This window comes from Scophthalmus maximus, chromosome 14, assembly GCF_022379125.1.
Source record: "Scophthalmus maximus strain ysfricsl-2021 chromosome 14, ASM2237912v1, whole genome shotgun sequence".
Classification (NCBI taxonomy): Eukaryota; Metazoa; Chordata; class Actinopteri; order Pleuronectiformes; family Scophthalmidae; genus Scophthalmus; species Scophthalmus maximus.
The window spans coordinates 10,806,575-10,830,009 of NC_061528.1; the positions used below are offsets into that span (position 1 = coordinate 10,806,575).

Here is a 23,435-nt window from a genome sequence, read left to right on the forward strand (position 1 = left end):
TCTTCACATCAGCAGCCCAAAGCAGAGACAATGGACCCGTCTGGGCTAGAAACATGTGGCACTGATCCAAGCATTTAATTAACAGAAAGGTTATAGTCCACATTCAATTTCTTATAATAACACAATCAGTGTTTATTGCTGGACTGCTGGATGCTGAAATGTTTCGGCCTCCAAAAGAGAATAATTGTTGAGTTCGTTATAATAATGTTATCATTAAGAGAATATCAAAGCAACTGATTAAAATCCAGACATGAGACGTGTAATCATTCTACACCGTAGTTGAGTTCTTAAACCAAGTTGCACAAAACACAATTTATACAAACTGATTTTATGTCTTACGTACAGCATTATAGAGACATTTCCCCCCCCAAAAAACGAAGACAACCCAGAGGTATCTCAAAAATGGTTAACAGACAGGATTACAGTAAGGTTGTGGATGTACAACAAAAAAAGTCATGTATGTACATATTTTATCAAATGATGAGAGGGATCAGCAAACATGCAAGACATTATGAGTGTTCTCTTCTAGACTGATTGTTGTAGTAAAAATTAACTAAGTAATGTTCAGACTTAAATTTCAAAGCAGACCTTATCCCCAAAAACAACTGCATTAAATAATATTAAAAACAAATTTCAGTAGAAAATGTCCTAATGGGGAAAATATTTAAAATCAGCCAATCTGTTGCAGTAAAATCTTAAATGTGATTTTTTTTTTCTTTTTTACCAACAGTCTGAAATCGGAGCCATTGTTAAGCCAAAATAACATTTTCTCACAAAAAAAACACCAAATAATAAAGAAAAACAAAAACAAATTCCTCTGGTCATGTACAATTAATATAGAACCTGGTATTTACACCGGTGTTTCTTTTTCCATCACAAGTCATTTTCTTTAAACTGGCCACGCAGCTTCAGCTTCCAATCAAAAGTGATGCACAACTAATGAGGAACAAATCCGATCCCCATTCAGAGCCGAACAGTTCAGCCAGAATTCAGGTGATGTCACGGAGTTTGTAATTACAAGTTGGATTAGTTAGTTGTTTACAGTCGTTTTGTTTGTTGCGCTGCACTTCTTCTCTCCCCCTCTTGTTTACTGCTTCAAAGATTAGTCCTCTTTTCACGCATGACCTCCATCTGTTGTAGTGTTTCTCGCTGATATATCACAGTTATTCAACACTTTGGAAATTGGAATTCTTAGACTCGTGCCACTGACATAATTTTCGCCTGAACTGATTCTCTTTTTGCACTGAATGAGGAACGTGAATACGTCCCACTATGGATAAAAAGCCTGTGCTGCATACGTGTGAAGTGGGTATAAAATGGAGACAAACCAGAAATCCCTATCTGCTCGTTTAGGAAACCGTCATTGGCTCAGTCGCTGTCAGAGCTGGAGCTAGAGCTCGATTTATTCCTCTTGCTGTTGTTTCGGTCTTTGCCTTTTGTACTATCTGGTCTGGTACTGGCTGGACTTCTTCTGTCTTTGGACTTGGAGGCACTATTTTCAGGGCTCTTACGACTCTTCCTTTTCTCATTTCTGTCACTTCCGGAGCTGCTGCTACGTCTTCTCCTTTGGTCGGCAGCTACCTTGTCTTTTCTATGTGATGACCGGTCTTTGCTGTGAACCCTCTTATCACTCTTACTTCTGGAGCGCCTGCTTCTGTGCGAGTCTCTGGTCTTATTTCTCTCTGAACTTCTTGTACGATGTTCCTTGTCCCTGGATGTTCCCCTCCTCCTGTTCTCTCTGTCACTGTTGCGTCGTCTTTCCTGACTCCTGCTACGTTCCCTGTCCCTCTCGCTGTCCTTTTCTCGTTTTTCGTCTTTTTCTTTTGACGCTGCAGTTCCGCCCCTATCCCTGTTTCTGCTACTCGATCTATGCCCATCTTTTGTAGTTCTTTCCTTGCTTTGTGATTTTGTTCTAGTTCCCTCACCATTTCGTCCTTTTGTGTCCTCTTTATGCTTTTTGTCAGACTCATGGCCCTTATTTTTATCTTTACTAGGATCCGATTCTGATTCCTTTTCCTTCTTATTAACATCTCGGTTTTTGCTCCCCGAGCGACCTCTCCTTTCATCACTTTTGTGCTTGTGACCTTCGTCTCTGCTTTTTGATCTTCTGCTCTTCTCTCTGCTTTTACTGCGACTTTGAGATTTATCTTGTTTCTTTGACTTGTGTTTGCTATGCTTCTCATCCTTCTCTACAGCCTCCTCTTCTTTGCTTTTAGATCTATGTGACCGACTCTTCTTGTCTTTTTTACCCTCAGCTGTTTTGTCATGCTTCGTGCTGGAGGCCCGTCTCTCTCTTCTTGGAGCTTTGGCAGCTTCATCCTTGGCCTCACTCATGTCACCTCTGTAAAAAAAAACAAAATAAAGTGACTACATGGATAGAAAAGCTGAAACACCTATTGCACCTGGAGTTCTCTATTCTAATCAATCGTAACATTCTCAGATTTGTGACACATGAATCAATACAGACAAAAAACCACAAACTTACTCTCCATCTTTACCACTTTTTCTTTTTTAAAATATATTTTTCCAAACTGTCCACAAGGTGGCCAAGGTCAGGGCATCTCACCTGTCACCCTTAATCCAGCGTTCTCCAGTCACTGCCCTCATCCTCTGACGCTGCAGCTCTTGACGCCAGTGTGGAGGAGTTTCACTTCGCCGAAAACGATCTCTGGACCTTGAGCGAGACGGAGTTCGGTATCTCTGCATTGGAGAAACGACAAACCGATTACTTCTGTTTGATACAGACACTAAAAAGACTGGAAGCAACTTCAGTCGAGACAGAAAAAAAACAGCAATTTAAAAGGTTAATAAATGGTCAAATGTAAATTTAGTCATCTGCCATATGAAAGTAACTTGACATAATCCAGTCTCATGCGACACAAAATGAAACTGACGATTTTGGCTTCTAATTGTTGCAGTCCACTTACCCTCGGACCTCTGCCTTTTATCTTCCTGCCAGATCTCGTCATCACGAGTCTTTTGTGATATGCTGACTGAGAATTATAAGTTGTGCTAGCACTGGAAACAAAGAGTCATGGGAATGAATTCACAGTGGCGATTAAGAATGACAAAGAACAAATTATAAAATTAATGCTTGTAAAGTAGACACACCTCTCTCTTGGCCTTTCCTCTCTACTTCTGGGTTCCTTGTCAGTCTCCTCTTTTGACTTCTGGACTGCTTGAGGACTTCTTCTCATGAGGAATCGGTTCTCTGGGATGGGCGGTATTTCTTCTGGACGCACAGTGGATGTAACCAATTCCTCTTGTTCCTTCTCTTCAGCATTTTCATCCTCTGACCTAGAAAACCATTGTAGCTCAGTATAAAGACAGCAAGTACTATTTACACTGCAGAAGGTGAACATTTTCAAATTAATTAGGTACCTTTTCTTGTCCTTCTTCTTCTCTTTCTTTTTGAGCTTTTTTGCCTTCTTCTTCCGCTTCTTGGATTCTTTCCCAGATTCGTCAGTGTCAGAAGAGGAATCTGAGGAGCTTTCTGAGGAGCTTGAGCTGCTGCTGGAACTGGAGGCTCGCCCTTTCTTTTTTTCATCCTTCTTTGCTGCAAATATGTAGAAGTGTTTTAAAACCTTCATATGAGCTTCATGAAAACTAACGTGCGTCTCCTCAGACAATAGCAGGAAGAAATTTGGCAAAAGCTAATGTTTTAAACTTGTTTTGAAAACAGGCCAACCAACCTTTAGATTTAGGGACCAGCTCTCCACAGTTCAGAACTTTGATTTCAGCATACGGTTTGCTGTTAGGATCTGTTTTCTGGTTCTCCATGGTTTGAACAACCTCTTGGCCAGAGATCACATGGCCAAAAACTACATGCACTCTGAAAAGTAATGCAGTGTTGAGCTTTTAACTGTGAGACATACTGTTTACATTGTGCATTATGCCATCAAATAGATTTTCAGATGCAATCAAACTGAAATTACCCATCCAGATGTGGTGAGGGTTTTGTTGTTCTGAAGTGTCACAGGGAGAAAAGGGGAAAAAGCATAGCATTTTTGTAAGGCTTCGACATGACAGATTGAACCATTAATACACAAAATCAATAAAATAAACATATACAGATAGTGCTTACATGAAAAACTGCGATCCATTTGTGTCTTTGCCCCTATTGGCCATAGACAGCAGGTATTCCTTGTTGTGCTTGACAGCAAAGCTTTCATCTGGGGGGAAAGGATAACATTGTACTGCCATCTTGAAGCCAACGTCGGTTTGGGTAAGAACTGACAGCTCTGACAGTGGCCTCTTTACCTTCAAAAAAGCCTCCATAGATGGACTCGCCTCCTCTTCCGTTGCCTAAGATGTCAAAGAACAAAGAAACCGTAAGCAAAAGAGCTGCAGCAGCAAAAAGAGATTTTAGAATTTTAAAACTTGTGATGATTGATGGTTTTGTTGGTGCTTTCGTTATTAGATGCTGACGCCATCTGTATACGATGTGTAGGAGGTTAAAACAGAAAGTGCCCTATGTCAAAGCCTGACGTGGACCTCCCTAGAAATGTATATACATGTTGCGGCAATGCAGACAACTGGGATTGGTCCACTTGGTAGCATGTGCCTCTCAGTGGCCAGACAAGCACCCACCCTCCATCTGCCTCAAACATTTCAATAGTCAAATGCATCGAGGGATGCACCGATACCGATATCAGTATCGGGTCCAATACTGTGCTCATGTACTTGTACTCATAAAACTACCCCGATAGTACAGCACCAGATACCATGACGGCAACATAGTGTCCTCTAGACAGTTGAGCATGTCGGCGGCATTAAGCGGAGGAGCAATGCCAGCAATTTGTAGCAAAAACACGAAAACTACAAAAACTAAAAAGCAGGCGCTGATGATCCTAATATTTCATGTTACCAGCAGAAGTGATACAGCACATTAAAAGCTGTGACTCCATAAATTCCAAAGGTATATTTCTTTTTTTTAAGCAGGGGCAAGTACTCATATCGGGGAGCTAAATGTATGTACTTGGTCTTAAAAAAAGTGGTATCGTTGGATCCCTAAATGCATCATCTCCTCCAGCGTCTTCACCCTTTACTGTGTTGTAGTAATTTCAGTGAAATTAACTACTGTTGAACTTTTATTAGCTTTTAAAGTTTTTATTAGGCTTTAAAGTCAGTAAAGTGCATCCTCACATTTCTTGAATGGGTCAGATTTGTTTTAAGGGAAGAACACCTTCAACCTTTATCAACTCACCCTCACTGAAGTCTCCTCCTTGAATCATGAAGTCCTTCACAACACGATGGAACAGACATCCTTTGTAGTGCAGGGGTTTCTGAGTTCCTTTACCGACGCCTTTCTCACCTGCAGGAAACATCGGTAATCATCATTATTAATTATTGAGTGAAACGACAGATAACATTTGTTAAATAATAATAAATTAATAAAGAGATAAATTTATTATTCACCTGTGCAGAGGCATCTGAAGTTTTCACATGTTTTTGGACAGATGTCCGAAAACAGCTCCACCACAACTCTGCCCACTGTGAGGATACACCGGGTTACTTAATTTTGTTTCAACAATATACTCAGTTGTCAGGGAGTCTACTACATTAGACCAAGCAAAAACAGACAGTTTAATACAACATCCCTGAAATAAATACTACCTTCTGCTAGGAGGTAACAATGATTGGGTTAGCGTTAAAAAATTTGAGGGTGATAATCCAATTTTATAGCCAGTTCAGAAGCTGTAGTTTGCGGTGTTGTATTCTCAATGCCGATATTGACATTAGGGAGTACGAGATTCTTGATACCAATACATTGGCTGATATCTATAGATATATATCTATAGATATCCATATCTATATTTATATATATATATAGATATGTCAATTTCAATCTGCCAATGATTCCTAAGATGTCGTTATCAAACCTTTATGACAAAGAAATGTAATTGAGTTTTGATATATTAGTTTATCCATAAACTTTATCATAGATAACTATAAATTGTTTGTTTTTTTTTCAAATACAACCGAATACACAGAAGTTGAATTAAGAAAATAAAAATTTTTTTTACCCTAAAATGTAAAGATAAATGCACAATTAAAGTCTCACATGGGTTGATAACATGGGCTGATAACATCGGTCTGGCTTTAAACGTATATCGGCCGATACCGATATGTCTGTGATAGGCTATGGTCGGCCAACCATTTATCGCTCGGGCTCTAACCCCACACACATTGCAAGTCACCAGAGCCACAAACGACATTCTCCCACAAGACCATAAAATGAACATCTCTCTAGAGCCGTTTCAGAAGCAGCCTTCACGACCCTGGTGGAGTGAATGCACCAGGAAGCAGGCGGAGAGGTGAGGCGTGATTCTTACCGAGCACATTACCGATTCCAATGTCGAAGAAGCATCTGGCGCGCTGAACCTTGATCCCCATGATCACCTGTACCGATCAAACACCTGCAGGTGACCAACACAGATCGGAGAACGGATGAGTGACAGTGAGATATAACCGGCACAAAATGAGATGCAAATCCCCCCCGGTCCGGGTTTCAACAGCTGAACGGTTTCTCTCAATGCTACTGCAAAACAACCAATGGTGCCGGCGTTGACCGCAGGATGAACCACACGGACAACGCTGTTCTATAAAAGGTGGCTGAGCTACTATTTTTTTTTTTACCCGTAGAATATTTTGGCTAACAAGAGACACGTTTTAAACTGTGTCCCCCCCTTTCACACGCACAATGTGGATGATACGGCTGCAGCTGCAAACAGCGGCGTCAATCCATCCAGCGTTAGGCCTGGTGTTAGCATTAGCATGCTCACCTAGCACCGGCCGCACAACACGTAGGGGGGGGAGAACACAGGACAACACGCATCACTTCCGTGTAGTCACCGCATCCACGTGTCGTTTAAGACGGCAATAAAGTGAAAACCACATCACCTGGAAGCAAAGGTATCACTCCAATACAGCGAGCGGCTCTGGACACACGACGGACATCAAGTTCCATTCAGTGTTGCGCTCACTGTTTCTAAAGATGGCGCGGCGGGGACGTCAACGTCTGTCGAGGCTCGTGCGCCAGTCAACGCAGCAGGGCACGTAGTACGTTGATGGAGAGGAGACATTTTGCCCTGAAATTTACCTTTCAGGCACAACGTTCTCTCAGGCCTGCTAAATCAGTTTACTACTGGTCCCATTGTAAGTGTTTTCCAGATTTGATCAGGTTGTTATCCACAAGCAAAATGTCTCACCTCATGCGACATTTTGCATGATAAGAATTTTTTGTACTGTGCTTTCAAAACAATATTATTCTTATGGATATAATTTGTTCGACGTTATTACAGTACAACATACACAGAAAACAAAAGGGTAATAGTCATTTTCATGAATGTGATGTTATTAGCCTAAAGTCAATTATTATTGCTGGTATTATTGGTATTATTATTACTAGCGCTGCATAGGGCCCCTCATGTCAAAGCAAGTTTGTCAACATATATATACATATATATATATATACACACACACGTTTATCTGACTGCTGTACCCCCCCCCCCCCCCCCCCCCCCCCCCCCCCCCCCCCCCCCCCCCCCCTCATGAGGGATAGTTACTTCATCCTCTCACGAGATATATATATATATATACCTCCTCATGAAGGTAAGCTTCAACCAGTTGCTTTTAGTACCTTATATATATATATATAGTCATAGTCATAGTCATAGTCATAGTGATGAAGAATGTTATCAGGTACTACAGGCAACTGGTTGCCTGGGTGAATGAGCTGCTGCCTGAAAGACAAAACAGAGGGTTTCAAAAAGCTCCAACTTCATTGGGGACGGAAGCGAAACATTGTACAACACGCGTTAGGTAAATTTGACTTTCACAATGTGCGATTTTCACAACGTGTTTATATTTTCGTCCAATGTAGAGTGTTTGAATCTCTATAGTCCGCAGCGATCTAGCCAACAACAGGGCTGCTTGAGGGAGTCTGATCGTTTCCGTCATGTTACGTGATTGTCTCCTCATCCACGTGAATACCGCGTTACAAAACCCGAACTGAGCTGCAGACGGGACACTTCAGTCCTGGTGCACCAAGTCCCAGGGAATCTCTGAGTGGGGCTGTTTCTTCGTAACCTTCTTAAAGTGATGACGTTCCCAGAGCCTGAGTGAGCTACTTTCAATTTACATGTCAGGTGTTTGCTTTTTGATTCAGAACAACCATGGATAATGTCAGAAATTGTGATGCAGATTGAAATAATGTGTTATTTTGTGTGTGTCCTCTCTTAGTTGATTGAGGTCCCTAAAGGTGCGGCCTACTACCCACTACCTCCACACTGATACTCGTTGGTTGTGATACCTGTTGGCTGAGGCTGCTTGTCAGTTTGACATTGAGTTGGACAGTGGACACTGTTTGGACAATGAAGACCTCTGCGCATACTTAGCCTGAGCCCATGTCTGTGATCATGTTCCGGCTCCGGTGTGCCACTTCCTGCCCTCGCAGGCTCCTTCATGTGGGGACAGTGAACCGAGACCAAGTTCTGGAGCAGCTGCAGGTTTGCCCGGCCGAAGACCAGGTGTTAGATGTGGTGGGCAAGAACAAGGCCAAGCTCACCGTGAGCCATGTCAGCTGTGCCCTGGAGATGTTGTGCCAGTTCCAGAGAGATAAACCTCTGCTGCTCCGGACTGAGGAGCTCAAGAGTCACCCACAGTTCTTGACTCTCCGGATTATGGCTGAGCACAAAATTCCTCTGATGGATGATTTGATGTTGGTGGACATGCTTTACCATATCCTCAGGTACCCTAATGCACAGAAGCCATTAAAGAACATGTTTTCCAATTATGAAATTGTAATTTTGACGTGTTATCGTCTTTGTTGTAGGCTGAACGTGGAGCCACATGACTCCCTTGTTCAACAGTTGGTTTTAGAAGCATGGCTACGAATAGACGGGTAAGATGACATGACTGTTTTTTCATTTTTGTATTTAGGTAATGAAGGCCCCAACTAACTATTGTTTTCATGACTGATTCATTTAGCAAGTATTTTCTTAATTTTACCGAGTAATTCTTAAATCTATAAGATGCCAGAAAATAGTTAAAATCTTCCATCATAATATCCCAGAGCCAAGAAGTGACGTCAAGTGTCTTGTCGTTCCAACCAACAGTCCTGAACCACAATGTATTCAATTTCAAATCATATAAAACAAGGAAATCTTCACATTTCAGATGCTGGAACCAGCAAGTGTTTTGCAGCTTTTCTTAATAAATGGCCGACCCATCAAAGCTGTTATTTAATCTGTTTATGGATCAATCATATCACTGTTTAATATTAATGAGATGTTTCACATGTGGATTTTTGCAGACTCCCAATGAGTGTCCTATCCAAGTTTGCCAATTGTCTAAGTAAACAGTTCCTTCATCACAGTCCTCTAATGGGCCAAATCACCAGAATTGTGGATCAGAAGTTAGCGTCTATCGATGATGCCAGGTTGGTCATCAGACAAAATTCATTTGAATCGCCTCATGTTGTGAATTGACTCTCTGGCATTGATTTTCTCAGGACCCTATCATCACTGATGAAATGCACATCGTCCTTGGTGTCTCCCCGGCTGCAGGATGCCCTCATCAGCAGGGTATATGACCTCCTGGACACCATGGATCCCTCTAACTACAACACCCCTCGAAGAGTGGTGAAGTTCATGCTCAACACCAAGTGCAGCCATCCGCCACTGCTGGAGAAGTGCAACCAGATCTTCTTGTTAAACCTTTCCAGGATGGATGCAGTGCATATCAAATCCATCATGGAGATATATCAGTCCCTGCAGTTCAACAACAATGACTTCAGGCTGGCTGTGAGAAAAAGGCTGATAGAACTGATTGATTCAAGCACTGATCCTTACTCCTACACTAAACTGTTTGTTGCTCTGGCTCCCATGGCCAATCTGGAGATCAGAGAAGGGTTTGTTTCATTATTGGTGGACTAATAATGGAGTAGAAATCTCACCCTTTACAGCAGTCCTCTAATTTCACCGGTCTGTTTTGTGGTTTCATTCCTCTTAGGTTGGAGAACACGGCCTTCCTGTTGGCGGACGAGTTCAGTGCATGGCAGGCTCTAAGTGTATTCGAAGCATTAGCAGAGATTCAGAGCAGGAACCTTGGCTTAATGAACAAGTGAGTACACATCTCTGCCACATAGCACATTAGCATTGCCACACGTAGCTGCTTTAAAACATGTACTGAAAATCCGGACATTTTCCTGAAGTTCTCTGGAGAATGTGAGATGTGTATGTGAGAATGCAAATCTCCACAAATGTTTCTCCGGACATTTTGCAGAACTATTCCTGCCATGCCACCAATGCAATTTCCGGAAAATTTCAGAGGGAGCGAGTGAGTGGGCGTGTTGATGACTGTAATCTAAAACACTGCTTACTGCTGAAGAATTATTGTTCCAGTTGGTGTGAATGCATCTGACTTGTCATATGTGAAAGGCAAACTCCGTGAAATGTCGGGACCCAATTTTCGGAACCCTGCTTTCAGTTAATGTCGGTAAGCAGGCTTAGGCAACTGAAAAGGTTGAAAGTTCAATCTTGATTTCGGGTATTGGACCATTACCAGTAATTGTGGTGCTTTCGATTGTATCACACAATCCTCAGCTGATTCCGCTGTCCTGCTGTCATTTAATTATAGAGGTTCACCTTCTAATTTCATTTTTGACCTTGGAATTGGCAGATGAACAAAATCTCTCCACAATGTCCATTTAAAAACAGTCTTTTAATTGTACATGTTTCCTAAAAGACAAATCTAATGAATTTATTTTTAAACTGTAAAACCTCCCACTCTGGTTATAGCTTGTTCAATTTCATTAAAAACATAAAATGTAAGGGCTCTTTATCATTGTGTATTGTATATTAAACATAAATATTTTGTCACTATTTTTAAATATGTGATTACTCGAATACTTTCTTGCATCATTATTTTCCAGAATTGCATCAGTAATCCAGGGGAACCTTCATGTCTATAAACCAATGCAGGTGGCCAAAATCACCCAAGCCCTTTATCTGTTGAAGTACCAGAACCCCGAACTCTCCACTAAATTAAGAATCATTTTGGTCAAGTAAGTGCTTATTTGAGCAAAAAGGAGCCACTTTAGCTTGAACACTTTGAATAAAATACAGACTGACTGCACTTTTACTTTTGTAGTTTTCTCCAGTGCAGCGTTTTGCCCCGTGAGGTGGCCATGCTGACCCGCTCTCTGCTCATGCTGCCCTCTCAGCGAGTCGAAGAGGCCGTGATGTCGCGCATAGAGACGATAGTGACGCAGTGCAATTTCAAGGACCTCAACTTAATTTCTTCTGCCATTGCCAAGTGGTTACGGAATGATACGTCCTTCTGCAACAACACTCCCGGTAGGTACGTCCGTCTGATGACGACTCTGAACCGCTGCCGCCTCGAGAGGCTACAGACAGCTGACCGGCTGGACCTGATGCTCGAGGAGCTTAAGCACAATTCAGGCGACTGGGCTGAAGAAATGCTGCTCCAGGAGACAATGGTCATGCTGCAGAGGATGATGGATCAAATAAACTGGACCAATGTGCAGGATCTGGCTCTCTTCTTAACCAAAAAGCGTTACCTCTGTCCTCCTCTGATGCAGCGAATCGCCAGTGTGGCCACTAAAGACATTGACAAGGTGCTTTAAGAAACTTCAGTGCACATTAAGTTTGAAATAACGTATTATATATTAACTGTACATTTCCTGTATCATCTTCAAGATTCACTATTCGGCAACATTTGCCATCCTGCTACCCTTTTGTTTCCTGAATTATGATTCTGCGCAAGTAGACGAGTTGCGTGATGTGTGTATTCGGCACTTCACTCCTCGTATCAGTAAGTAGTCAGATTATGGATTTTCTTTTTTTTCTCTTTTTTTAAACTCACACTAACATCATCTCACCGTGTATTTGTAGGCTCCTTTGAACCACATGTGCTAGTTTTCCTGGCATACTGGCTGGCTGTGGCAGAATGTTTTCCTGAAGAACTTGTCAGAGAAATCTTCAGTATTGACTTTCTGGGAAAGCTAGATTCCGAGCTAGAAAGTATGTGCCCAGTTACTTTAAAAGCATTCTGAAAAGTACTTGTCCTTGTGCATCTGTGGCAAAATATTTATCTTGAGACGCTTGCTGTCTTCACAAGCGCTTCACACTTTTTGAATAAGACTTATGTAACGTCATGTTACCTCTTTCAGCCCTGCCAGAAAATCTCAACATGCTGACACAAAGGCGTCTCATCGAACTTAATCGCGCCGTGTGTCTCGAGTGTCCAGAGTTCCAGGTGCCGTGGTTTCATGAGCGCGTCTGCCAGCAGATGCAAAACAGAGGTAACAAGGCTCACTAATATTACCGGAATTGGTGAGTTAGAACTTTGCAATCAGATCAATTAACATTATTGATTGCCAATCAAAATGTGTTTCCAGGGAAAAGCATGCCGGGCTCTGTGCTGCAGCAGATCCACAAAATGTTGGCTGAAGTTCTTGGTGGCATTAACTATGTTCAAAAAGAGGTTATTGCTCCGTATTGTTACACCATAAGTGAGTAATATTGGATAATTTCCATCTCAGCATTCAACACTGATTTCATCATGAGGCTTACATGTATCTCTCCTAAAGCCTTCAATAGAGGTGAATGTGAAATGGTGAAGTGTGAATATTTGTGTGATATGATATACTGCAATGTGGCCATGCTTTTTCTTTTTAGACATTGAATGCATTCTGGACAAACACCTACAGCCGCTGCCTTACAGTAATTGGAGCAAACCGCAGATCTTGGACAGAGAGGAGGTTCACTGGGGAACAAGCTCGCTGAAAAACATCAAGCATGAGCTTCCACCGGGAGCTCAGCGGTATGGCAGCTTATACAGACTAGAGCCTGAATATTGAATATGAATAATTAGACCACTCAGAAGTTAAATGTTTTAGGATGTTTGTTTTTTCTCTCTCTCATCTCTCAGAGTTGCGGTGAACATTCTTAAACCAAGCAGTTTCTGTAAAAACTCTCATCATTTGAAAGGCAGCTCTTTGATGAAGAAAAGACACCTTGAAATTCTGGGATATCGTGTCATTCAGGTGAGAGGACAAAATACAAGTTGACATTGCTTGTAATACTGCACTGAAGCTTGTTAAATGCTGGTTGAGTGTATAAAACACAGAGACAGTGAAATAATTAGTAGGGTTTTTTTTGCAGATCCCTCACTTTGAATGGAACTCCATGGAGCTTTCTACACCGGATGCTTGGAAGGAATATCTAAGGAAGAAAATATTTGGAGAGCTTTCTTCTTAAAGGCCTTATTTATTGTTGAATAATGAAAGACATTTTACATACAACACTGAGTCTCTTAAGTGCCCACACCTTGGCATGGTGACTGAACAGAACAGTGTTTTTGTTATTGTCGACTATAGTAAATAAGTGCTCCTTATTTTTTTGTTAAAGAAAGAAATTATGATTGTCTATAATGTGCTTTTGTATTAAATAACCAAGATGAAATAAAATGTTTTTGTTTGTTAGTTATAGATTTTAAAAAAAAAGATAATTATTACAACTGACAGTGTAGAGTATGGTTTTAATTGACTAATCTAGTAATATTATTCAAGGCCAATCGCAACCGTCAAAGGATAAGTGCTATAGATTTTGGATGGATGATATTGTTATCTGGTGTCTGCAAAAGAAAAGATGTGCTTTCACTGGAGTCCAGGTGCAAAGTCACTGAAAAATAACGACACCGGATAGTTAATTTCTCTTGGCTATCTATACAAATTTACACTCACCTTTCAACGTGAACATCAGCAGCCATTTGACTAGTTATCTTTTAAATTGCTTTGAAAGGGTAAAGTTAAAGTTCATCAGGCATATACACAGGAGTGAAATCCAATTATCTTATGAGCTGTGTTAAAAATGCTTTGAAACACAAAAAAACTAAAATGACAAACAGTAAGTCTGTGGGTGATACGTTAATACTGAAGAGTTAAAATACTCATGGAAGAGGAACATTTCCAGATTGACAGAAGATATTTATTTATTATGTATTATATTTTATTTCTCAAACCATTTCCTGCTGGCCATAATAATATTCATATATAATGAGTAAGATCAAGACAATTTCTGGTCCAAATCACAGTAACTCTTTCATGTTAGACATTTCTGATCATGATTAACATTTTATATATATATATATATATATATATATATAAAAAAAAAACCTCAGTATAAGCAAAGGATGTGTCTGATATGTTGAAATGATTAAAGACAACAAAGAGCAGTAAAGTGAAATGTCCCTGAACTGAACTGTAGTTACAGTTTGGGCATTCTGGCCGAATTCAGACGCATGGACACACAGGAGGCTCCAGCAGTGTAACGCATCTCTCTGATCATACCACTCCACTGTTTCTTGTCATCTTCATACCTGTAAGGAAGTTAAAACATGTTTCTGTAATGCAGAGTTGTCATCATATAAGAAAGGCACCAAAATCAATGTTTTTTACCGCAGTATATATTAAGTATACTACTTTGTAAGAAGCAAAAAGTCAACACATACTGCCATATGTCAAGCATTTCGCTGGGTGCACACTCTTTGTTCTCGTTCTCAACCATGGCGAAGCCTCCCACAGCGTACAGCTGCCCACCACAGCTGACCAGGTTGACTGAACTCCTCTCCTGGGGAAACTCTGTGAAGGGTGACCACCTGCAACAAGGTGCACTCAGCCGTTATAACGTGATCCCCTCTCTGGTCCTTGTTCCTTGACTTTAGACCTCATTTTGGATTTAAAGCGGCGGTTCCCAACTTGAAGGACTCAACAAAGATTGTCAAGATAAATCTGAGAGGAGTCACGAGACAATTAAGGGAAGAAAACTATATTTCTGTTACACAAATTATAATCATTTTCTTCCTGACACTTCTCTACAGTATAATTTGGGCCACACCAAAGCCGAAACCTGTGATGAGGGTTCACAAGCCCAAAAGTTTTCCAACCTCTGATTTAAACTACTACAACATTTCATGTATATTTGCCTGAAACAGATTTAAATTATATATTTAAGGATGAAAATGTCATAATAGAAGAATATGAAATAGTCTAGTATTTGTTGTGCAGTGTAATTATGCTTTTAACAAGAAAATGTTAGGACAAAAAAATAAATAAAAATGTCTGACATCCAATTTTGGTAAAAATTATACTAATGAAAAAGACTGAGTTTAAGGGGCCTATACCAACCGTAACAATAAAAGCACATACTTGTCGGTTCCAAAGTCATAGGCTTCACATGCAGACGTGATGCCTTCTTCATTGACTCCTCCAGCCACAACAATCTTCCCTTTGTGGAAAACTGCTCCAAACATCGATCTGGGCGTCGTCATGGAAGCCACCTCCTTCCACTCTGACCTCTTGTGGTTGTATGCAAACATCTTGTTGGTTGATTTACTTTACCAGTGAGACAACATTATTGCAAAGACTGGTTAACATACTGTGAAAGTCATATCTCGTCTTTATATTTCATGTTCTGGCATCGCAGTCTTACTTGTCATCAGTTTTGCCTCCAATGCAGTACACCAGCCCGTTCTCGGAGACCACACAGTGGCCGTGGATTTTCATGGGCAACTTTTTCGTCTCAGTCCACTTCATTTTTCTGGAAGGACAAATAAAGCAACAGACAATATGTGAAAACATGGAAATCACATGCTTTTAATAAGAACCCAGTGAATTAACATCCAAAAGGTCGACGTGCTGAACTTACTCAGTGTCATAGCACATCACAGTGTCGTGCGACTCGTTGGACTGTAAATCTTTTCCTGCCACAGCAAAGATGAGATTTTCAAATTCCCCCATACCGAAGAGACACCTGGGGGAGGTCATTGGTGGCAGAGCGGTCCATTCAGCAGCAAGACTGTCCAACTGAATCACACGTTTTAGGATATTTGTAAAATCACAATGAGGAAATATATTTTTTGCGAATGTAATGTCATGCAAATTTTCCTACCTGGTAGAAGTAACATTGCAACGGGTTTTCTTTGTCCTCCTCATCAACAAAGAGGCCTCCCAACACATACAGATTGTTCTTCTTTGACGTCAGACTGATGTGGTTTCGTGGGATCTGCTCAGACATCGCCGCAAGAAAACATTCGTTCTCCTGGCTGTCATAGGCCACGGCAGCAGTGTCACTGATCATCAACACCATGTCTTTGGCATGCATGCCATATCTGCGGGTATCATTCAGGTAGCCTGGCAATTTTTCCTCCTCTCCTTCCTCATTATCTTCTCCTTTTTTCTTCTCGGGCAGCTTCCCCGCAAAGGCTTCCTTGATGACTTTGAGTTTCTTGAGAAGCTCTGGATCAGCCTTGATGAGGTCATCTTTTTCTACCTTGTCCTTGAAGTACTTCTCAGGGAGCAAACGGAAGCGAACGCAATCAAAGGCCTCTCCCAAGGATTTCATGCGCTTCTCTTTGTCCTTCCTGATCCACCTCATGACAGACTCAAACACCACCTCCTCATTCTCTACATTCAGTGCATCTGCTCCAACAATAGCAAAGAGTTCAAGTGGAGCGAGCTCTAAGAAATCCTCATCCGTGGCCATGCTCTCAAACCGATCTGCAATGTAATCTCGAGCTGCCATTGCCAGTCTGACGGAGTTCAGCACCAGTCCTAGCCTGTAGATGGCAAGGCAGTTCTTCTTCGACAGCTTCTTCTGCAGGTAATTCACACAAACCGTGAACACTGAGGGGATCTGGAAGCGATTGGAAACAGCCAAAATATCCTGCACATTGTTGTCATTGATGTCTATTTCTGCTGAGTACATGTAATTCAAAATGACCTCCATAACATTGGGGTCCAGGTTCTCCAGAACAACCTCGGTTTTGTTCGCCTCCTTGCCATCCTCTGAGAAGCAAATCTCCCGGAAATAAGGACTACATGCTGCCAGAATGAGCCGGTGGCAGGGGATGCTTCTGTCTTCAACCTTAAGGATGCAGTCGATTAACTTGTTCTCATTCAGAAGCTCTTTGAGTCCATCCTGCAGCAAAGTGCTCTGAAACAGACGGAGATCATCCCTCAAGCCTTGGGGATCCATTCTCTTTAGGACAGGGAGTGGATGAACGTGAGGCAGTTCTCGACCGACTGGCACAGCTTGTGAAGACAGCGAACTATAGGCAGTCAGGTCTGAAGCAACTTCAATATAACTGCGCCCCTCTAAATATAGCCAAACACCCCATCCATGAAGAATTCAGGATGGCCAAATCGGAGAGCTCACACAGCTGTCACAGAGCAGAAACAACTGTGACGGCCTTGTCACCCTGGATTAGTAACAACATTGTTGTACGGCCACACAGAAATAACCTCTGATCTTTTCATTTTATTTATTCTTATGAGAATTTCTGCTAAGTATGTAATAAAAACACAAAACACTTGACACAGTGACAGGACCATTTGCTCTACTGTACATAAGAACAAATACAGCTGGCATTTACTACAATTGTTTGTATTCTAGGGCCTTTCTACATGTGGATAGAGTCACAATCCACTCACAGCGATGACCATTTCCCCAAAGTGTGTGATTCAGTATTTGTGTGCGAGTACATCCACAAGGGATTTACCTTACAAGTCGACAGGGACGGTGAACAGCTGCTGCAGGAGGTGACACTTTGTCCTTGTTAAACATTTCTAAAATACTTTGGTGTCTTGTGGAGATCATTGTGTTCCTTGCCCATACAAATGAATTATGTCTGATACAGTAAAAACCTAAATATTGTACGATGACCAATATTATGAAGATACTGTAATAAGGAAGAGAAAGACCAGTTGCACATGTTTTAATTTTGTCCATATATGGTATACATATATGTATCCAAAGTGGGCGAAGGCCATTCGACATTTACTTTAAACAACTATGAAAACTATCCCCAGATAATAAATACAATTAAGATTTAAATACAAAACATTGCGTAGTCAATTTCTTTTGGAGACAATTGCCACAAATCAAAATAAAAAAGCACAACATAACATGAAATTGGAGAAAGTTTGATTAAGAGTGGGACCACATGGGACTTTGAATGAGCTTTACCAGTCATATGTATATTTCAGATGTATTGGGATTGTAAATCTAATTATTTTCATATATATTATCAAATGGATCCTATACATTTATTTTTGTCTTTTCAACTTTGTTTGTGTGTGATGTGTAATGTGTGCTGTATGTCTGTATTGAATAAATAGATGATTTATAAACCCTAAATATTGAAATTGTTTAAATAGATGTATTTATTAACTTCAAACAAAACAAACTGCATTCAATTTCACATTCTACCCAATAGAATTAAATATACAAAACTACAAAACTTGTAATATAGTATTTTCTTATTTTGAATTGATACATATATACAAATTTTGACCATAGCTACAAATAAAAACATTTCCAGAAAAATTACAGTACGTACACATACATTATTTCAGCCCATGACTTCCCACAGTCCATTAAGTGTGAAGCCATCTTTTAGCTTTTCAATGGCGAGGCCCAAATCCTCAGAGAAAACTGGCTCACGGTCTTGTTGCTTTGGAAAAACAATGAACAAGTTTAATAAGTTAACTATAAGTTTCACATATTCTACAACATACTTAATGGTTCTAATCCTTAGCTGTCAGAACTTACCTTGTTGCTGTCAGCAAAGTAGGCCTGAAAGGGAGCAAACAAACAGCACAAGAAATGTACATGTTTAAATCAAATATAGCTTGGGGCACTTCCTGTCTGTGCTAATAGGTTATTGTTGTCTGATGAGCACCACGCCATACAAACATGAGCACTAGGCAACATAAATTCATGTTTTCTCATTATGCTGAGGGGTATTAGCAAAAAGCTATTCTGAGAGTCTGGAAACCAAACCACTGACACCCAGAGGAGTGAAGTGGCGGCCAACGGGCACACTCACAGTGAAAGCATCGGTCTGCTCATCAGGCTCGATTTCCACATCATCAGGAGGCTGTTCAACGGTGAGTTCTTCCAGCGGCTGGGGCTGCAATCGTTGTTAGGACAAACATAGCCATGACAACAAGATCAGTGGAACTTGTGGTAAAGCCGGCAACAAGTACTGAAAACATGAATGGGAATCTAGGTAAAATAAATCAGCTGTTAAAATGACAGCATTATATTTTCAAGTCTAACCCCAAGTCGGTTTGTTTACATTTTTAATATTATACTAATGAGGTGTTTAGGGAAAGTGAGATTACAAAAAGTCCAATATTCCTACCTTTTCTTCCATTTCATAGTCCACTCCAAAGATAGGGTTGGCAGAGTACACTTTATGCAATGAGTTGATTTCCTTAAGTGCGTCTTGAAGCTTATCCACAGGGTCAATCTTAAATCCGAGCACGTAGCCACCACTCTAGAAACCCAAAAGGACCAAGTATGTATGAAGATTACAAGCAAATTGAGGGATGAACCCCTACTACAATATTATATCATTAAGTTATTATTGGTGGAGGTGAATGACAAACAGCAGAGAAAAACAAAAAAGAAGCACAGGTTACCTGACGCGAACTCTCTATCACCAACGCCAAGCCAAACTTTGAGTCTCTTATTCTGATAGACCACTTTGGGGGAGGGGAGGATAAAAAGAAATTCAAACAATAATACATACACTTCCGTCAAACTGAAAGAAACAACTTCATTCTGCCACAGAAACAGACAATCAGATGCAGCTCCTGTACAATGGTACAGTGGTGTCTGTAACTGAATGAAACTACCTCAGTTTTAAAAACTTCACCTGTTATCATCTGTTATCATCTGAGTATGTCACAGATGGTGTGTATGTTTGTGTTAACGTTAATGGGGATTCTGCGTGAATATTACTGTTTACGTTGTAGTATCTAGTCACCGTCTTTTTTGCAATGGAAATTTTTGTAATTTGTAAAGTTTCAAAACATTTTTGTCCACAAGAAGCAGCGGATTATCTGGGAAAAAAAGAAAAACTCTTCAGTAGAAACAATCGATAGAAGCAAATATGTTTGTAACACTGCACTTGAGGCTCATTTTGCCCAATTAGTTAAGTGAAGTAGAAAGTCTGAGGATAAGATCTTCATCATTATTTAGTGTTTTGTACTTACGATCTGGAGGTAAGGAATGCTGACATTGAAGCTCTCATTCATATTGGCATGCCAAACAATCCGTACATTTGTGATGAAGAAAGTCCCAAGATTACCCTGAAAGGAAGAAAACCCAACAACAGAGGGGTCAGTATAATCCAGTTACTATTCAGTTAACTATTTATCACCAGTATTACCAATACTCACATCAAATGAAAAACAGTAACTTTTACATTCAATTACTTCCCTGCAGTGGGCTCATGTGACTTGTAAATTTCAAATATTCATGTCCACTTTACTATTGTGTAAATGGAGTTTACATCAAAACAGCAACACAAAAAACATGCGATATAGTTTGAAATAATTTTTGTTTAGACATATTTAGACTGTTTAGAGTGTTGACTTGTTACATTTTCACACGTGTATTGCTCATTATAATAACAAATGAATGTACACACATCTCAATATAAATTTTTTTGCAATGTACAGTTATTGTTAAGATCCTTGTGTTAAGCTACGTAAACCTCATGACCAACACCAGTACCTGATCACTGGATAAATTCCAAACTCCATTAATTTTATCGTACACTTGCTCCCGGGGCAAAAGTCTCAGCTGCTTATTTTGAATGAGAGCAGCTCGCAGTTTCAGGTCCCTGTACATTTTGGAGGTCTCATAGGCTCTATGACAAAACAAAACATAAGACAGATATTTAGTAGGACACACATTTTTCGCAGAAAATAATCAGAGAATTAAACCTTCCCTCCGCATTGTTTCACCTGTGCACAGCTATGACTGAAGTAAAGAGGCGTGGACTTCCTGGAACCACATTTGTGAAAATGAACTCAAATCGTGTGTTGTTGGACTTTGTCAGAATGTAGAGGGCTTCTGTTTGGCCTCTCAGTTTCTGGAAAAAGAGCATTGAATTCTTAAATTAGCATTGCATAAGCTCTTTAATGAATCATCTCAAGTCGAGCAGTATATGTGAAAATTATTATATGGAATTGAAATGAATCATTTTAGTTACAGAAATTCAACAAAGGCTTACTCACTGAGTTAGCTGTCCTTGTGGTGATATTAATGATGGAGTTGTAACCCACAGCTGGAGAAAAACAAACATATTAACATGTAGATGACCTGTATTTTTAATATAGCTTAAAAGACTATTTTTGTTTAGATTTGTCTGAAATTCATAACTGCTGTCACACATTCATATTTAGATGTATAGAATGGTTGAAGCCAAATTGAGGGTGTACAGAAAAACAGTTAAAAAGGTATATTAAAGAGTTTAAAAAGAGTAATTGAACTCCATGCGTTTGACCAGACGGCGGGAACAGTCAACTGACAGGGACAGTCGACCGCTCAGGTGTGCTCACACAGATTGACCCTGGGCAGGGCCACAGAGTGCCAGATGATCCTCAGGTTGGTGACCAGCAGTCGTCCTGCAAAACAACGGACAGCGTTTCGTTGTTAACTGTCGGCCCAGCAAACACAAGACGTGCCCGGGGAGCGTGAAACTGCGGGAGAAACCACCTCGATCTCCGTTGTTTCCCTTGGTGTCCTCTATGGAGTCCAGGCAGTCTATGAGCGCCTCTCCGGGACGAGTCTTCATCTGCCTGCGACACATCATCGACAGTTATCATCATCGATAGTTATCATCATCGACAGTTATCATCATCGACAGTTATCATCATCGACAGTTATCATCATCGACAGTTATCATCATCGATAGTTATCATCATCGACAGTTATCATCATCGACAGTTATCATCATCGATGTTATCATCATCGACAGTTATCATCATCGACAGTTATCATCATTGATAGTTATCATCATCGATAGTTATCATCAGCGACAGTTATCATCATCGATAGTTATCATCATCGACAGTTATCATCATCGACAGTTATCATCATCGACAGTTATCATCATCGACAGTTATCATCATCGACAGTTATCATCATCGACAGTTATCATCATCGATAGTTATCATCATCGACAGTTATCATCATCGACAGTTATCATCATCGATGTTATCATCATCGACAGTTATCATCATCGACAGTTATCATCATCGATAGTTATCATCATCGACAGTTATCATCATCGATAGTTATCATCATCGATAGTTATCATCATCGATGTTATCATCATCGACAGTTATCATCATCGACAGTTATCATCATTGATAGTTATCATCATCGATAGTTATCATCAGCGACAGTTATCATCATCGACAGTTATCATCATCGATAGTTATCATCATCGACAGTTATCACCATCGATGTTACCATCATCGATAGTTATCATCATCAGCGACAGTTATCATCATCGATAGTTATCATCATCGATAGTTATCATCATCGACAGTTATCATCATCGATGTTATCATCATCGATAGTTATCATCATCGACAGTTATCATCATCGACAGTTATCATCATCGATAGTTATCATCATCGATAGTTATCATCAGCGACAGTTATCATCATCGACAGTTATCATCATCGATAGTTATCATCATCGACAGTTATCATCATCGATGTTACCATCATCAGCGACAGTTACCATCATCGATAGTTATCATCATCAGCGACAGTTATCATCATCGATAGTTATCATCATCGATAGTTATCATCATCGACAGTTATCATCATCGATGTTATCATCATCGATAGTTATCATCATCAGCGACAGTTATCATCATCGATAGTTATCATCATCGATAGTTATCATCATCGACAGTTATCATCATCGACAGTTATCACCATCGATAGTTATCATCATCGACAGTTATCATCATCGACAGTTATCATCATCGACAGTTATCATCATCGACAGTTATCATCATCGATAGTTATCATCATCGATAGTTATCATCATCGATAGTTATCACCATCGATAGTTATCATCATCGATGTTAGCGTGATCATTTTTCTCCGCGACGGGACACAGTTATGAGGGAGACCTCGCAGCCACGTATTAGCAGTCGGCCACGTAGCGAGGCTGAGCTGGCCGGTTTCTACGCTGGTGACAACACAATCGCACAAGCGTTTTTTTTAGTTTGTTTTTTAAGCTTTAACTCACTGCGCTGTTATGTCGAACCTCACGTCTCTGTCTTCCCAGAGAGCATCTAGAACAGATGCCATGGCCGCAGGTTATCACTCTTCCTGGTTCGTTAAACACCCGCTGTCGGTTCGGCTGCTAGCTAAACGTCCGGTCGGATGGCTAATCGGCTAATCGGCTAATCTGATGGAGCCCGCCTAGCGTCATAGTCACCGTGGCAACAGACGGCAAGCCAAGGGGACAAAAGTAATGTGGCCCTCAAACTTACACGTTGTTTGGTTTCAGAGGAGTATAATGTTCATC

The 23,435-nt window shown here is 40.6% G+C and overlaps 4 protein-coding genes across 7 annotated transcripts; 1 reads left to right on the top strand and 3 right to left on the bottom strand.

Annotated features, from left to right (window-relative positions):
* Positions 1 to 297: 297 nt before the first annotated feature.
* On the bottom strand, positions 298 to 7,035 carry ppig (peptidylprolyl isomerase G (cyclophilin G)). Of its 2 annotated transcripts, none has more exons than XM_035651310.2 (13): positions 6,904 to 7,035; positions 6,336 to 6,419; positions 5,419 to 5,493; positions 5,207 to 5,314; positions 4,261 to 4,305; positions 4,085 to 4,172; positions 3,936 to 3,965; positions 3,693 to 3,832; positions 3,382 to 3,556; positions 3,112 to 3,297; positions 2,928 to 3,018; positions 2,567 to 2,700; positions 298 to 2,341 (listed from the first exon to the last, which is right to left on the bottom strand). In XM_035651310.2, exons 2-13 carry the CDS (start codon positions 6,394 to 6,396, stop codon positions 1,369 to 1,371), a joined length of 2,106 nt encoding a protein of 701 aa, XP_035507203.2. In that variant the 5' UTR covers positions 6,397 to 6,419; positions 6,904 to 7,035; the 3' UTR covers positions 298 to 1,368. The 2 variants fall into 2 exon arrangements, with proteins under 2 accessions (XP_035507203.2, XP_047193030.1); XM_047337074.1 differs by having other exon boundaries at positions 6,336 to 6,402; positions 6,904 to 7,005.
* On the top strand, positions 6,184 to 13,514 carry fastkd1 (FAST kinase domains 1). Of its 3 annotated transcripts, XM_035651309.2 has the most exons (16): positions 6,184 to 6,317; positions 6,426 to 6,611; positions 8,245 to 8,752; positions 8,837 to 8,905; positions 9,317 to 9,442; positions 9,515 to 9,913; positions 10,015 to 10,125; positions 10,937 to 11,068; positions 11,155 to 11,641; positions 11,724 to 11,838; positions 11,919 to 12,047; positions 12,197 to 12,328; positions 12,425 to 12,538; positions 12,705 to 12,849; positions 12,958 to 13,072; positions 13,191 to 13,514. In XM_035651309.2, the coding sequence occupies exons 3-16, from the start codon at positions 8,409 to 8,411 to the stop codon at positions 13,284 to 13,286; spliced, it is 2,514 nt and encodes an 837-aa protein (XP_035507202.2). In that variant the 5' UTR covers positions 6,184 to 6,317; positions 6,426 to 6,611; positions 8,245 to 8,408; the 3' UTR covers positions 13,287 to 13,514. The 3 variants fall into 3 exon arrangements, with proteins under 3 accessions (XP_035507202.2, XP_035507201.2, XP_035507200.2); XM_035651308.2 differs by lacking the exons at positions 6,184 to 6,317; positions 6,426 to 6,611 and adding an exon at positions 7,768 to 8,150; XM_035651307.2 differs by lacking the exons at positions 6,184 to 6,317; positions 6,426 to 6,611 and adding an exon at positions 7,768 to 8,123.
* A 133-nt stretch (positions 13,515 to 13,647) lies between these two features.
* klhl41a (kelch-like family member 41a) lies at positions 13,648 to 17,158 on the bottom strand. The gene is made up of 6 exons (XM_035651311.2): positions 15,978 to 17,158; positions 15,735 to 15,892; positions 15,519 to 15,626; positions 15,236 to 15,421; positions 14,539 to 14,685; positions 13,648 to 14,406 (listed from the first exon to the last, which is right to left on the bottom strand). Exons 1-6 carry the CDS (start codon positions 17,061 to 17,063, stop codon positions 14,295 to 14,297), a joined length of 1,797 nt encoding a protein of 598 aa, XP_035507204.2. The 5' UTR covers positions 17,064 to 17,158; the 3' UTR covers positions 13,648 to 14,294.
* A 167-nt stretch (positions 17,159 to 17,325) lies between these two features.
* On the bottom strand, positions 17,326 to 23,319 carry bbs5 (Bardet-Biedl syndrome 5). Its single transcript, XM_035604864.2, has 12 exons — positions 23,154 to 23,319; positions 21,600 to 21,682; positions 21,443 to 21,508; positions 21,119 to 21,168; positions 20,846 to 20,973; positions 20,613 to 20,748; positions 20,090 to 20,185; positions 19,514 to 19,576; positions 19,234 to 19,368; positions 18,916 to 18,999; positions 18,639 to 18,662; positions 17,326 to 18,540 (listed from the first exon to the last, which is right to left on the bottom strand). Exons 1-12 carry the CDS (start codon positions 23,213 to 23,215, stop codon positions 18,439 to 18,441), a joined length of 1,029 nt encoding a protein of 342 aa, XP_035460757.1. The 5' UTR covers positions 23,216 to 23,319; the 3' UTR covers positions 17,326 to 18,438.
* Positions 23,320 to 23,435: the final 116 nt, after the last annotated feature.

Coding starts and splice junctions, on each gene's coding strand:
- ppig (XM_035651310.2), bottom strand. CDS start 6,396: ATGGGGATCAAGGTTCAGCGCGCCAGATGCTTCTTCGACATTGGAATC. Junction 5,494..6,335: donor TGGAATCGGTAATGTGCTCG/GTAAGAATCACG, acceptor GTATCCTCACAG/TGGGCAGAGTTGTGGTGGAG. Junction 3,833..3,935: donor CCCTCACCACATCTGGATGG/GTAATTTCAGTT, acceptor ATTACTTTTCAG/AGTGCATGTAGTTTTTGGCC.
- fastkd1 (XM_035651309.2), top strand. CDS start 8,409: ATGTCTGTGATCATGTTCCGGCTCCGGTGTGCCACTTCCTGCCCTCGC. Junction 8,753..8,836: donor ATGCTTTACCATATCCTCAG/GTACCCTAATGC, acceptor TCTTTGTTGTAG/GCTGAACGTGGAGCCACATG. Junction 12,850..12,957: donor CTTCCACCGGGAGCTCAGCG/GTATGGCAGCTT, acceptor CTCATCTCTCAG/AGTTGCGGTGAACATTCTTA.
- klhl41a (XM_035651311.2), bottom strand. CDS start 17,063: ATGGATCCCCAAGGCTTGAGGGATGATCTCCGTCTGTTTCAGAGCACT. Junction 15,627..15,734: donor GTGATGTGCTATGACACTGA/GTAAGTTCAGCA, acceptor TTGTCCTTCCAG/AAAAATGAAGTGGACTGAGA. Junction 14,686..15,235: donor TATGACTTTGGAACCGACAA/GTATGTGCTTTT, acceptor ACCTTGTTGCAG/GTGGTCACCCTTCACAGAGT.
- bbs5 (XM_035604864.2), bottom strand. CDS start 23,215: ATGGCATCTGTTCTAGATGCTCTCTGGGAAGACAGAGACGTGAGGTTC. Junction 20,749..20,845: donor TCAGTCATAGCTGTGCACAG/GTGAAACAATGC, acceptor GTTTTGTCATAG/AGCCTATGAGACCTCCAAAA. Junction 18,541..18,638: donor ACTTTGCTGACAGCAACAAG/GTAAGTTCTGAC, acceptor GTTTTTCCAAAG/CAACAAGACCGTGAGCCAGT.